The 14,854-nt window shown below is 39.6% G+C and overlaps 1 protein-coding gene across 1 annotated transcript in view; it reads right to left on the bottom strand.

Moving 5' to 3' along the window:
- LOC140241720 (uncharacterized) overlaps window positions 1–14,854 on the bottom strand; it is a 105,670-nt gene continuing 90,816 nt past the window's right edge. Inside the window, exons 15-19 of the mRNA XM_072321468.1 lie at window positions 13,084–13,262; window positions 10,295–10,384; window positions 9,640–9,742; window positions 7,178–7,362; window positions 1–4,702 (exon numbers count right to left, since the gene is read on the bottom strand). Coding sequence (XP_072177569.1) covers window positions 4,579–4,702; window positions 7,178–7,362; window positions 9,640–9,742; window positions 10,295–10,384; window positions 13,084–13,262 — 681 coding nt within the window. The 3' untranslated portion in view covers window positions 1–4,578. The remainder of the gene's footprint in view (window positions 4,703–7,177; window positions 7,363–9,639; window positions 9,743–10,294; window positions 10,385–13,083; window positions 13,263–14,854) is intronic.

Here is a 14,854-nt window from a genome sequence, read left to right on the forward strand (position 1 = left end):
TCCGGTTCCAGAGTCCAATGAGTCTCCTTGCTTCTTTTATTTCTGTCACTTGCATTTTAGACAAGTTTTACATGTGGCCCCTGGAGCATGCTTTGCTTTACAGGCACATACATGTAGTCTGAACATGAGACATTTTTCACATGAGAAGAGTTCTGACCCATCTTTGTCATACCATAGATGCAGGAAGATTTTATCATAAATGCAAGAAAGACTGGTCCTTTAGTGATCCCTCTTTCCTAAGCATCTCGAGCAATGCAAGATGCAAATGCAAACGGGATTTAGTTGTGTGCCAATGCATGGCTCATATTTGACCGTCATGTAGAAACAGTATCACATACATGTACAAAGAAACATGACAGGCAACTGCTCTGCCCAAGTTTTGTCAAGGGATACATAACTTACAATGCCATTAACATATAACTGTGGTCAACCAAGTTTTCAGTAACTGATAACCACTTATAGTCAGCCCTTTGTGACAGCCCTTTCAGCATGGATGAGTACAAGACAGAAAATTGGAATTCATTGGGGATCACTTAATCTCACTATTTCCAAAGTTTGCAGATTATTTCTTGCGATATTTTGAGCTAAAAAAAAAAAAAGAGAAAAAAAAGAAGGAACTTCTGCTTACATGAATTTACCCTGATACAATGTTATGTCGTGCTAGAGAGCAGTGTTACAGGAATAAGAGCTGAATAGATATTGTATTCAATCATCGAGAATCGTACAAAAAAGAAACAGAGTAGAGTGGTCTATGGAATCATACAAAATTCCCAATGCTCTCCACTGTGGCGTATTTCCTTATCCTTGCAAACACGACCACTCTTTCCAGTGTACACTGTACCATCAAAAATTTGAACCATGATAAGTATTCATTGTTGTAATGTGTTTTGATCTTTCATTCTTTTTTTTTTTTTTTGAAAGTCATAGAGAAGCCTTGTCTGCTTAGTTTTGAGTAGGTCGCATTTGCCATCTTTATTCTGTCAATTATTGTTGTGTTTTTATTCCTCATACCACTCTGTCTACATGGAATAAATTTCAACTAGAAACATGCAGGTACAAACAAGCATGTACCTCCATGCTAGAAACAACTACTAATGATATATCAAGGCTGTAGCAAACATTTCACTTTCAGAATCACAGGCCAAGAGAAACATATAATGATGGAATACAACACTACAGAATAACATTTTTTATACTTATGGCAATGCCAGCCCATTTATTCACTTCTGACAGGGGAGAAAAATGCTTTGTGGCCCATGCATCAAACATTGATTTGTAGATCGGGACTGTGACATACAATGTGGTTAACATCATCAAGAACATCTTTGCGACACACAGAACTTTATATAACATCTTTTGAGATGCTGATTGAAGCTAATGGCTTCGGGTTGCACAAACAGCTACAGTGCGAGAAGAGCAGGGCAGGTGCACAAAATTTATTGCCACATTACAGAAGGCTTGTTCCTCCATTGTGTACTGTACCTGGAGAATGTCACTTGGAAGAACATGAAGCCTAACTCCACTCCTCAACCCAATGTTTTAAACAGGTTGTTTTCCACGTTAGTTTTGTGTCAAAGGTTTTTTTTTTGGGGGGGGGGGAGGGGGGGGGGGGAGTGGGCATCTTTCTGAGAAAATGGTTCACCAGAACATGCACACAAAAAAAAAGCTTACTGATGACCTACATGTGATTCCTTATGTCCATGGGAACAAAACAACCTTCTGTCATCTTTTAAATCAGCCACAACTGTTCAACATGACAACATACAGTCAACCTTGCCCACATTGAATCTATTTGGACTGAAGAAACAGCTTTGACTTCAGAGAAAATTTGATTTATGAGGGGTTAAAAGCAATAGAATATGAAGAGAAAAGGACTTGAAAAGACCTTTGGCTTTGGCGATTATTTGACTTACATGAGGTCGATTTAAGCAAGGTTGACTGTATGACGTTAGTGGTCACACATCTCTGTGTACATGTTGTAATTCGCCAAAGCATTCTAAACAGCACTTTATTACTGTTGAGGCTTGCTACTAGTTTGATTGAAATTCCCACAACCTTAGCCTCAGAATTTTTGGCTAATGATGCCGAATTACATCAAATCGTTTTCAGTCCACACAAGGGGGCATCAAACTTTATCCAGATTCACAAAGACAAGTTTACATACTATATACTGGTAACAAGGCATTAAACTGACGAGTAAATCTGAAGAGAAGATTGAGCACAAACTTTTTGCATTTGTTAGCATGCTGTCATGGAATCATTAACACCCAAACATATCATTTATTTTTTAAGGATTCAGAATGGGAGAAAAACCTTACATAAAAATTGAAACAACATTTATCAGTCAACCATCTGGTCATGATGATGACGTAAATAAGACGGATCACAACAGGTTGCTACTATTGTTCTTGCGTTAGCTGTAAGGTCTGTACCTAACCACAGGAATTGGGCAAGTGTTACGTTTCTTTAAAAAAAAAACAAAAAAAAAAAAAACCAAACATAGCCTTGTTCAGGGTGCACACAATTTCACCAAAATTTATCCATTATTATCTAGAGGGAAATTTGTGCATTTTTTCTTTTATTTTGAGCAAAGAGGAAAGTTTTTCAAGTTGGATCAACCAAGTAAGTCTTTTGACCCAAATATTCATGGGGTTCCACAAGCGATCCTCACTACATGTATCAATAGAATATAATCAAAGTAATGACTGTTTAACACACACACTTACACAACTTTATGGCACTTATTTATATGGAGTTCACAATCCTCAATAACTGAAGATGGTAAAAAAGATGTATAAAAATATCCAAAGATTGCGCTTTTAAAGAAAAAAAGAAAGAAAAAAGTTTCGTAACTATGCCATCATTTATCATAAGAAAACATGATATCACAGAATGCATTTAGCTCGCAGGTACGATTTGCAAAAGACGATTCCCCTGGAAGTACCTTGGACTCATTCCCTCTCCACCATTTAACAAATTCTACACCTTCATTTCCTGAATTACTAACCTATCACTCAGTGTATGACTGCAACACTGGACTGTGTCACATCAGCAATGAAATAACATATCTACACATTGAATAATCGTGAGACAGAAGCGCAAATCTTTGTCTTTAGTCAGTTCTTTAAACAACTGAACTTGTCATATCAAATCATAACAATTTTGCAAAAGCATTTTCTGTGTGTGTGCATGTGTGTGCAAATACTACTGGGTGTAATTCTGAGTGAAATTCTGGAATAAACTTAATAAATACGACTGTACCTGTGAATTAAAAAAAAAATCATCAGATAATAACTTAAAACTGAACAACACAGACATACTTCAGTAACATCACACTGTAACTGGCATCAGAAAATGGAGCATCTATCTCCTGTCTTTGTCAGAGAAGTGAGCATCATATCGTTGCCTCATTCAGTTAGATATCTTGTCATCTGATCTGCACTGGATGCATTCATCATGGTTTCTCATTACAGGTTGACAATATATTGTTGTCCCATTGTACTACCCTGGTTTGGAGACACAGAATCACTCTTGAGAGGGTCAGGCTTGTTTAAAGAAGCATGAACACTCTACATGCCAATGGCCCATGGGAAGTCAGACCGATTGTGACAGCCTTCTTACATCACGGCTACCCTCTTAAATAACAGCAACCCTCTCACATTACTGCACATTAATCACAAGACAGAAGAGACACATCTTTGGTGCAAGGCTATGTGGAATGCATACCAATGATATCTTACGTAATCAAACAAATTTTGTCCAAAGAAAGAAGTCTCGATTAACGTTCATCTACAGACACTTCAAGGCCCTGCACAACTTTAGAGGAAAGATGCGTAGAACATTCAGGCATGTGAACCATGGACTAGGAAACACAGACGGACAGAACTTCGATTAGCCTCTTCTTTCTGATTTTCTTTCTCCTCGAACGACAGAATGGCAATAATTTGGCACCAGACTTTACTTCTTGAAAAGAGAGTAATAGAGCATTTAAACATAGACTAATTCCTGTGGCACTGAACTCTCTCCATGCCGAGTATTTTACCCTGGACTGCTTGATATTTACCATCTACAAAGTCCCTATCTCCAGACAAAACATACATAAAAATTAGGGGAAAAAAAGAAATAAAGAGGAGAGGGTGAGGGTGCTGCTTTCATTTAAAATGAAAATCCCTTACACCCAACATTTTACCATGGGCAATAACTTACAAGGTTTTCTTAAGCACATCTGCAAAAAGTTTCTCTTGTCAGAACAGCAACTTTATAAATGGTCTTAAAAATGCAGAAGGAAACGGAGGCATTTAGGAAAAAATAAATAAATAAAAGAACACAGGTAAAACTTTGGTTTACCATGTACTCGGATAGGAGATAAATATTTTGTTTTCTCACTCCTCAGATGTCTTTCCTATTAACTGTGGTTTTGCTTGTTGCCACAGCAACAACACTGCCAGCTCCAGATTGGCCAGGAAAGACTTGACTATGCGACAGAGTCACAGCACATTTGTTTGTATGCGGTGTGTTTGTGTGTATGTGTTTGTTTGTTCTTCTTGCATATGTGTGTTCCCACTCTGCAGCTGGTAACTATTTCTTGTCAACGCCCGCAGACTGGGGTAGGTGCTCATAGCGGCAACTGCTCCCATACCAGCATCCAGTGGTCCTCCAGAAATAACACTCATTCCCATTGACTGGTCCAGACTTCTTAGTCCTGGGGAAAGTAAAAGGAAAAGAAATCACATCATGCAAGATTATCAGTGGCCAACAGATTCCCTGACCAATATCTTCGAAAATATGGATATATGTGACATGCCACAACAAAGGGATCTGAAAGTCGCTGACGGCTGAGCTGAGAAAACGGAGTTTGAAGTCAGATCATCAAAATCGGTCAAAACCATCGAATTTCTGTTGTTGGCATAATGTTGCACAGTCTAATGTTTCATCTATCATCTGCCGGAATTCCAAAGCTAAATGACCAAAGGAAAGGCAAGAAATTAGCGTTTTTCTGGGCCATGATTTTCCAACTTTCAACGGAACAGAAACGCGTCCGAAGATTTGGATTTAGCGCCGCAGATAGACTCCGCCCCAAGGGAGTGATCTTATTGGTCAGTGCATGGCATCCTGGTTACTGATTGGTCGTGCGTAGACCGCTGGCGCTAAGCTTGAATGAACATCTAAGAGGTTGCTATGAGTGGATCTTCTACGGTGAAATCTGCCTTACCTCCCCTTGTGATCATGATTGCGTCAGCAAGAAAACTTTGAAGGCGGTTTTCTAAAATGCTTATTGCCTAGACCACTCAACATGGTCCCATCCATAACATCATCAATATCTCCGCAACTGAGTACTTTTATGAGTCGTGTTAAATATATGAAATAAAGCGGAAGAGTAAGGGGAGAATGTCATGTAATTTTCATAAAATCTACCTCCCTCGACTTTCAGAACCTTTTGTTGTAGCGGGTCACATATTCTCCAACGAACGTGTAGGGAGGTCTTCAGTTTGCATGCATCAATTATCTTTATGTTGGGCAAAAATATGGCATGCTTTCTGGGTGCAAGAAACAACCTCTTACCTACTTTAACTTAATGTTTGTAAATTGGTCTACTTCGTTAAATATAATCAGTGGGGCAATCCTATGGGTGTAACACTGCCTTCTGCTCATCATCTTGTGCCAGCTTTGCTTTAGCCCTTTGTACCTACTGGAAAAAATAAATTATATCCATAACGTCGCTGGGGCGACAAGACCTCGTATCTGAAATTTTGGTGCAAATGACTCTTTTGGATAAATGGTCAGATAATCAGTAAAGTGATGTCCTGTCCAAACCCTAGCAGTCTTACCCCAAAAAAGAAGCCACCTCAGCATGTCAAAGGAAAGGCTTTCCCATTGGATACATTGCTTTGGCTGCCATGTTTTTTGGCTCTCCTGAACATTTGACATCTTGTACATACGAGGTCTTGTTGCCCCAGCGACAATAAACTTTAGATCGGTGGTGCGATCACTATGAAATTTTGCATGCGTGAGATCCACGTCATAATCTACAAGATTGTGTCATAAGATTTTTGAAACAATCAATTTCTAATTCTAATCAATTGATTATGCAAATTAAGCTCAAGATCATATTTTAGCCTAATTAAAAGCATTGAGAGTCTAATTTTTGATCTGTAAATCTGTTTTAGTGTATTCAACAATTGTACATCACAAAAACTTCCAAAAGTCATTTCAATTCTTAAGTATTTTATTGTTTTCAGAATTTCTTATGTATTTCTCTGTTTTTCAACTTTTGTTTTTTCTTTGTTTTTTTAATTGGAAATTGTCACTGACCACTTTTCTACCATAATTAGCATAAAATTAATCAATGAAAGTGATTAATTGTAAAAATAATCAGGTTTTTATGCTTTTATGACAGAGCACTGTTTTCCACAGGAAATGTACACAAAATCACAAAATCGTGCCCGTTTTGGGGCGACAATCCATTACAAAAATGGGCGTGGCTTCGCTAAAGTATGCGCGGACGTTGCAAATTTGGTCTCAAAAGTTGCGGGAGACTTGAACAAACAAAGTCAAGAAGCCTTGCGACGAGGCCTTCTCGCATTACAGAATTATAGCGCGAAACGTCGAGGGGGGGGGGGGCGGATCCCCCCCCCCCCCCCCCCCGTCCTTTTAGGGTTAATCCTCCTCCCTTTACTTGTTTGGCTCCTTGCCTATGACCTCCAACCCTCCCCTTTTGCTTTCTTTCTTTTTTTCCTGTGTCCCTAGCCCTCCCCAGACTGTTCTTGTTATGTGTAGTCCCTGCCTGTTTGTCATTTTGCCTCTGACGAAGATTCTGCTATAGGTTCTAAAGCGCAGGCCCCTTTTGACTCCACTAATTAAAAGGACTGCCTAAAAGTTTTATTGCGGCTTATTATGTGCTGTCATGTTTTGATGTGTTCATCCCGTTTTACTCTGCTGTAGTAGGTTTCTCATCAGCATTGTGACTGCAATGGCAAATTCTTTAACAGTTCAAAAATCTGATATGGGCCTGTTACATTTGCCCATCCCATCCCCCAGTGTTGTCTCACGTCTGTCCCTTCTTGTGCACAGTGGCTCGAAACGTGACTGCCGTGGCCGCCGAGAACATAGTATAAATGTAGCATAAACAAGACAACTGCCCTCTTTCACAGATACCGTTCTGATTTATATCACTTACTTCTGATCCTGGGGAGTGAAGGTCGGCTTCACTTTGGGCTTGCCTGCAGTTGGCTGGTTCTTTCGCAAGATCACAGGTTTGAAGCGTGCATCTACGACCTCCTGGGTAGTGCCTAAGGCGGGGTGATGGTCAATGGGGTTGTCGGGGAACTTGATTAGGAGAAATTTGCCATGAAACTCTTTCCCCTGCATGAGACGGTGTGAAAGAACACATGTAACCAACTATTACTATCTTATCACAAGACTATTTGCTGTAACATATGTAAAGTGAGGTTTACTCTTTGATCTTGAAGGATTTCCTTATCAAACAAGGAAAAGTAGAAATTACGCGGTGCGTAATATATGTCCCCGCCGGAAGTAGCATTTAGTAGCACAATGCACAATATAGGTAAAAAGATCAAGGTCAAAGGTCAAAGAAGTCAAAGGTCAAAATTTTGAAGCCCTCACCTAGTGCCATCACATAAGGCAAACGGAATCGAAATCGGGTTAGAAATGGGGAAGGAGTAGCATTTTGTAGCCAATGTACAATGTAGGTAAAAACTCAAGGTCAAAGGTCAAAGAAGTCAAAGGTCATAATTCTGTGTAGAAGTTTTGAAGCCCTCACCTAGTGCCATCACATAAAGCAAATGGAATCAAAATCGGGTTAGAAATGGCGAAGGAGTAGCATTTGGTAGTAATATGTACAATACAGGTCAAAAATCAAGGTCAGAGGTCAAAGAAGTCAAAGGTCAAAATTCTGTGTAGAAGTTTTGAAGCCCTCACCTAGTGCCATCACTTAAAGCAAACGGAATTGAAATCGGGTTACAAATGGCGAAGGAGTAGCATTTTGTAGCAAAATGTACAATATAGGTCAAAAATCAAGGTCAAAGGTCAAAGAAGTCAAAGGTCAAAATTCTGTGTAGAAGTTTTGAAGCCCTCACCTAGTGCCATCACATAAAGCAAACGGAATCGAAATCGGGTTAGAAATGGCGAAGGAGTAGCATTTTGTAGGCAATGTACAATATAGGTCAAAAATCAAGGTCAAAGGTCAAAGAAGTCAAAGGTCAAAATTCTGTGTAGAAGTTTTGAAGCCCTCACCTAGTGCCATCATATAAAGCAAACGGAATCAAAATCGGGTTAGAAATGGCGAAGGAGTAGCATTTTGAAGCAAAATGTACAATATAGGTCAAAGGTCAAGGTCAAAGGTCACAACTGAAATTCTGTATAGAAGTTTCAAAGCTCTCATGTAGTGCTATCATATAAAGCAAACAGAATCAAAATCGGGTTAGAAATGGCGAAGGAGTAGCATTTTGAACATTTTGATCACACACGGACGCACGGACGGACGCACGGACGGACGCACGGACGGACACACGGACACACAGACACACACACGTACGGAGCCCGTTTCATAGTCCCCTGCTCGAACTCGTTCGGCGGGGACAATAAGTGCCTTTACACCTCAAACAGCATACCTAGGCAAAGTATCAACTGAATCAACTGACATCCCTTATCTTTGCTCACATCTGAAATTACACCAACATTAAAGGTAGGGAATCCCATTTGTATGCCTTAAATGAAGAGTTGTACAAATACAGTGGTATGTTGAAGAGAGTATCATTTTAGAAACTCCCATAAAGTATTGAAAGTGGAAGGTAACATTTAGTACATTTTTATTGACCATTAGATTTTGAATTGAATTTTTTTCGGGGCTCACCGTAAATTCCAGTACATTACTAGGCTACCTTTGCAGACCCATGCACTGCATGTTTGTCCATCATGTATATTTTGTGAAGAAGTTCATCAAAACTTACAAAATTTCTATATACATTCTTGCCACACACTCTACTTGTTATTACATCAGCTCTTATACTTTTAGATTTGTGTTTATAGATAAAAGATACAGAAGACTGCAACAAAAATGCTTAAGTGTGGCTGACACACAGAACTACTGAGTAGTTGAGTTTTGTGCATTATTCAAATTGTAGATAACTGTTGACTTCCAAATTTCTCAGCAGTGGCCTAAACAAGTCCCCTGAGGTTCATATTAAACAAATAAACAAGCGATGTTTATACTGAGGATACTGTGATTTATTTCGGATCCAAAGTCTGTCAGTCATAAGGTTCACGAGTCGTATAGTGTGCGGCGGGCTTTAAAGATACGTGTCAGTTTTAAAATTTAAAGACGCGGTTCCCTAGGGATGCCATGGATGGGGAAGGCTGGCCCAGCTAGGATATAGTCAAGAATCCCCGTAACGAACTGTGTACAGCTTTATCACTGATCTCTTAGAAAGTACACACACAGCAGAAGAATCTTGATTGAAGTCAACTGCTGCCGATGAGCATGTGCTTCAATGCACATATTTGCTGACCTGTGGTATACATGGTATTCGAATGTACCCTGGAGGGCAGCAAACGTCTTGGACCACCCGTGAATCCCCACGCTACTACGTCTTTTAATACATTCAACACAGTCTCACTTACCTGGAGTTTTTCCATAGCCCGGCTGGCCATTCGGGGCTCCTTGTAGTTTACAAAGGCACAAAACTTTTCAAGCATGCGCCTCATGCTGACAACTTCTCCATAGCTGAAAATATGACAACAAAGAGGGGAAAGGTATTACTGCAACCCATCAAGACTAGAGAGAGGTAGAAGAATGTATATGGCTGTCAATGATACAACCAATACAAAATTTGACAATACTTGTCGCATCATCTGTGACATCACCATAAAATATTCCATTCCACTTCCAGTACCACAGATGATAACAATACAATTAATCAAATTAACACACAATATTATTGATGTAAACAATGAAAATATTGGCACCCAAAATCAAGACTAATTGTACTGCTTCAATAAACAACACAAGCAATAAAATTGATTACCATTATAATACCAATGACAAGTCACTTTTCTCACTACAGAAACTAATTATGAGGTCATCAGTAAACCCACTCTGATATGTAGAAAAACGGAGTGCATCATAGCAATGCTACACCTAAGAGATGTCATGAATCATGGAATTTAAAAAAAAAGAAAAAAAGAAAGAAAAAAAAAAACTAAACTAAAAACACCTGAACTTCAACAGTTATGTCAAACTGTCACTAGCCAAAGAAGAGAAATGATGGTAACTTACGGCTTAAACAGCTCTTTCAGCTCTTTGTCTGTTACAGTTTGTTGCAGGTTACCTATCCACAGGGATCGCAGATTTTCGGGATTTCTTGCACTGAGGACAGAAAGATACAGAAACTTTCCATTGTTATATCTGGTAATCACCACAATCATTCATGAGATCAAGGGAAGGTATGTAGTGCTGGGAAGGCAAAAAGAATGAGTAGTAACCTTAAAAGTTATACCACACTCAGAGCTGAACCTGCCCTGCATCCCAACGGCAACACAGAATCTAAATGTATCACGCTGGAATCCTGTAATCCATTTGAGTAATCTCATCTATGCAAGGGCTTCTGTGCACAGGTACGACTGATTGATATATGCTTAACGACACTATCAACACGTTTAGTGTTATCTAAGTGTCAAACAGTTTATCCTAATCATGATTAAATTCATACAGTTTTAACACGCACAGTAAAAATAACGGGCATCTCAATCATAATATTCATATAACGTATCAACTAAAAACTACGAACTATTTCACCGGGATAACTCCCTACTCTTTTCGAAAAGTGAATAGGTTCTTACACGTGCAAATGGTGTGACTCTGCTTTACATGGGACCGACATTAAAGTCTCCTCCGAAAGACTAGGCAATTAGCATAAGATACCTTGCCCAAGGGTATACCTGTTGTGATTAGGATTCAAAAAGTTGCCTACGTGTATTTAGAACTGAATGCCCTCCTGCATGCCTAAATCACTGCCAGAATACAGGCATCATTATGTCTGATACGACACATTCCCTCATGAGGTTGGCTCCATTATCTTGGCTGACAATGTTATCGAGTCTAGAAAAGACTGCATAATCCTCCTTTAGGTCTTCATGCAATCATACTTGTGGTTAGAGCATTTGTGACTTATACACCACACAGTGCTCCCTTTGCACATTGGAAGACATAATTCAGTTGCAGAGTCAAGGGCTAATCATTTGATTTCACTTTCCATGTTACAAACAAAACCAGAAATGTTGCTATGGCAATTGGTATGCCTACACTATATTGCTATATCGCATCATTCTCCCAATGGGTTTATAGTACATCTTGACAAAGTGAGGCGGTTTCAAAAGATTGGAAAGAAACTGAAAATGTCGAGTTTGAAAGTTTGATGACACAACCCTAAAATGTGTTGAGTGGGTATATACATGTACATTCCCTGTCCAACAAAAGACCCAGGGGTCTCGCGCTCACCTGAGAATCGCAAGTTCACCTTTCACGCAGTCACTAATCTAAATTACACACAGCTCTACTGAAATTTGACCAGGCATTCTCAAGTAGAAGATGAAAATGTATAATTAGGGTCCAAATTTGGACACCCCCCCCCCCCTCCCAGACACACACACACAAACACTCTCATAGTATCAATTTTAGCTCAATCACTTCTAGTTCTAGAGAAAAAGATTTTCAAAGATTCCTTAATGTTGGGGGGTTGGGGCCCCCCTGGGTGGGGCATGATGCCCATTTTAACAAACTGAGATCCTAACCCCCTAGGGATGGTACCTGCCAAGTTTGGTGAAAATTCATCATGAGGTTTTCAAGAAGAAGATGAAAATGTACAATTTAGGCCCCAATTTGGACCTCCCAAACCCTCCCCCTTCCCCCAAGGGGGCACCGCTGGATCTGCTATGAACAAACTTGAAACTACAGTCATTAATGTACTAACTCACAGTATTAACTTAGCTCTATCACTTCTGATTCTAGAGAAGATATTTAAAGATTCCTTAATTTTGGGAGATTTGGGCCCCTTGGGGGCCCTCCAGGTGGGACATGGTGCCCATTTGAACAAACTGAGATCCTATCCCCCTAGGGATGCTACCTGCCAAGTTTGGTGAAAATCAGGTATGAGGTTCTCAAGAAGAAAATGAAAATGTACAATTTAGGCCCCATTAGGACCCCTCCCCACCCCCCTCCCCTGGGTCCCAAAGTGGGCACCCCTGATTCCACCATGAACAAACTTGAAACTACAGTCATCAATGTACTAGCTCCAAGTATTAACTTAGCTCTATCACTTCTGGTTCTAGAGAAGAAGATTTTTAAAGATTCCTTAATTTTGGGGGGTTTGGGCCCCATGGGGGCGCCTGGGTGGGGAATGGTGCACATTTTAACAAATTGAGATCCTAACCCCCTAGGCCCCTAGGGGGTGGGGAGGGGTCCTAATGGGGCCTAAAAATTTACGCATGAGGCACGCCGGACGACGCACAACAGATGCCGGACAAAGAACGATCGCTCAGGTGAACTTATAAAACTTCATTTGACCTTTGACCTCATGCCCCAAACTTTCTCCAAATAATTCATACCTAATAATACTTGTACACCAAATATCATGACAAGACTGAACCATTTTCAAATGTGGAAAAGAGGAATTTTAGCATTTTGCTTAACCTGTTCCATACTGAATTCTGAAATGCCCATAGACGTTATACACTGGCCACCAGGTTCCACTACGCAACAGGTTAACCTTTGACCCCATGGCTCAGATCTTCCCTTGAGAAAACGTTGTGAGGTTAAGCATGTATATACTTAAACAATAACCCAAGAAACAACAGCAGAGAATGATTTTCCTGGAATCTCATCGCAATTTACTATGCATTTTTACACCACTATCTTTTGTGTAGAGTTTTCTTCCATAGAAGTGTACAGGATACCATCTGAAATATAGTTCATCAGCTGAAGTTACTAATCACATTTGAGCTGGAAATTTATTCCATGAACAGAACACTTGCAACGACCAAAATGCGAATAGAAAGAAATAAACTAACTCAAGTTTGCTCTCTTGGATGGTTTGTGTAATATAATCCTCGTCATCAGATTGATAAACCTCTTCCATTTCGCTGTTTTCCCGACGGTCCCCCCTCGCCAGCAGGTGTTCTAGGGCCGCCTGGAAAGAGCCGAATTCAATGATGGCCTCCTCACTCTGCTGCTCGCTGAAACCCATCTCCTGTGAAACACGGAGAGATGAAAAGGGGAGAGAATGAGATGGAAAGAGTCAAACAGGAGTGAGAGAGGAGAGGGAGAGATTGGACAGAGGAGCCAGAGAGCTCATATACAAGAGTCAGAGCAAAAGCAAATAAACAAGCAAATAAACAAACAGATTGAGTCAAAGAAAGCGAGACAGGGAAGAGAAAGAGAAGAAAACAAGAGATAAGAGCAAGACACAGACAGAATTAACCCTAAAAAGACTGGGCTATTTTGGTAGCTTGAAAGACTTAAGATCTCGGCCGTGGATTGCGTGATCGCCGCGGAAATTTGCACAATGGTAGTGTGCGATGTAATCTACAAGATCGTATATCTAAATTTTCCAAAATAGTCTTCTTTTATTTTATTTTGATTAATTATGCTAATTTATGCGAGAAATCAGACTCTTTGATCTAAATCAGTAAATAAAGCTCCAAAAGTGCTCATTTTTGGTCTAATTATTCTTTGTGGCATTCTTAGCAAATGTACTTGAAAAAAAATTCGGTATCAAAAATTAATTTTTTATTTATTTTATTGTCTTATGAATTTCTTATGTATTTTTTATTTTTTCGACCTTTTGTTTTTGTTTTTTTTTTTAACAAAATTTGTGGCAGACACTTTTTGAAGCATAATACTCCTAAAACAAATTAATTTTAGCCATTGAGAGTAAAAATAAGCATATTTATATGAACCATGTGAAAAACCTCAATTTGCATTGACTTTGTACACAAAATCACATTTTTGAGCCATTTTTGGCCTCACTGCATGTACAAAAAATTATGTAACTTCAGAACCGTACCCCCGGGCGTCACAAATTTTGTGTCAAAATGTGCGGGAAACTCGAAAGAAAAAAGTCATAGAGCATCGCGGCGAGAGCATTGCGGGTTGCAAAGTAATCGCGCGAAATGTCGAGGGGGGGCCTTTTAGGCCCCCCCCCCAGTCTTTTTAGGGTTAATGGAAGAGAAAGAGAGAGAAAGATGGAAATCGTGACAGATGATTCAGCTTTCCTTCATCAAGAACGTCTAACAAAGTTTACTAGCAACATACATTTTAACTCTTTGGCCCGAATTCACGAAGGTGGTACAAACAAAACCATGGTTTAAACCATGGACAAAAACCATGGGGCGCCAACTGTCGCACGGAATATTTCGTTACGAAATTGGTCATTTCGTCGATAAAATGACAGGTTTCGTTAACGAAATTATCATTCTGTGGACGAAATGTTCATTTAGTTACAAAATGTTGTCATTTTGTTACAAAATAATAATTTCATTGACGAAATGACTGATTTCGTGACGAAATATTCCATGCTACACTTGGCGCTCCATGGTTTTTGTCCATGGTTTAAACCATGGTTTCATTTGTACCACCTTCGTGAATTCGGGCCTTTATGTGCCATGGTGTAAACTCCCTGTGTGCCACATTTTTCTGAGACAGCAATGTAGTCATGCTGTGGGCAAAACATTGTTTGTTTGTTTTTATCTATGCAACTGCTATAGATTTTTGTTACCGTGGACATGTAATGAGCATAGTTGTCACCAAATGCCTAGCTTTGCTTTGACGTTGTTCTCTTTC

This window comes from Diadema setosum, chromosome 18 (genome assembly GCF_964275005.1).
Source record: "Diadema setosum chromosome 18, eeDiaSeto1, whole genome shotgun sequence".
Lineage (NCBI taxonomy): Eukaryota > Metazoa > Echinodermata > Echinoidea > Diadematoida > Diadematidae > Diadema > Diadema setosum.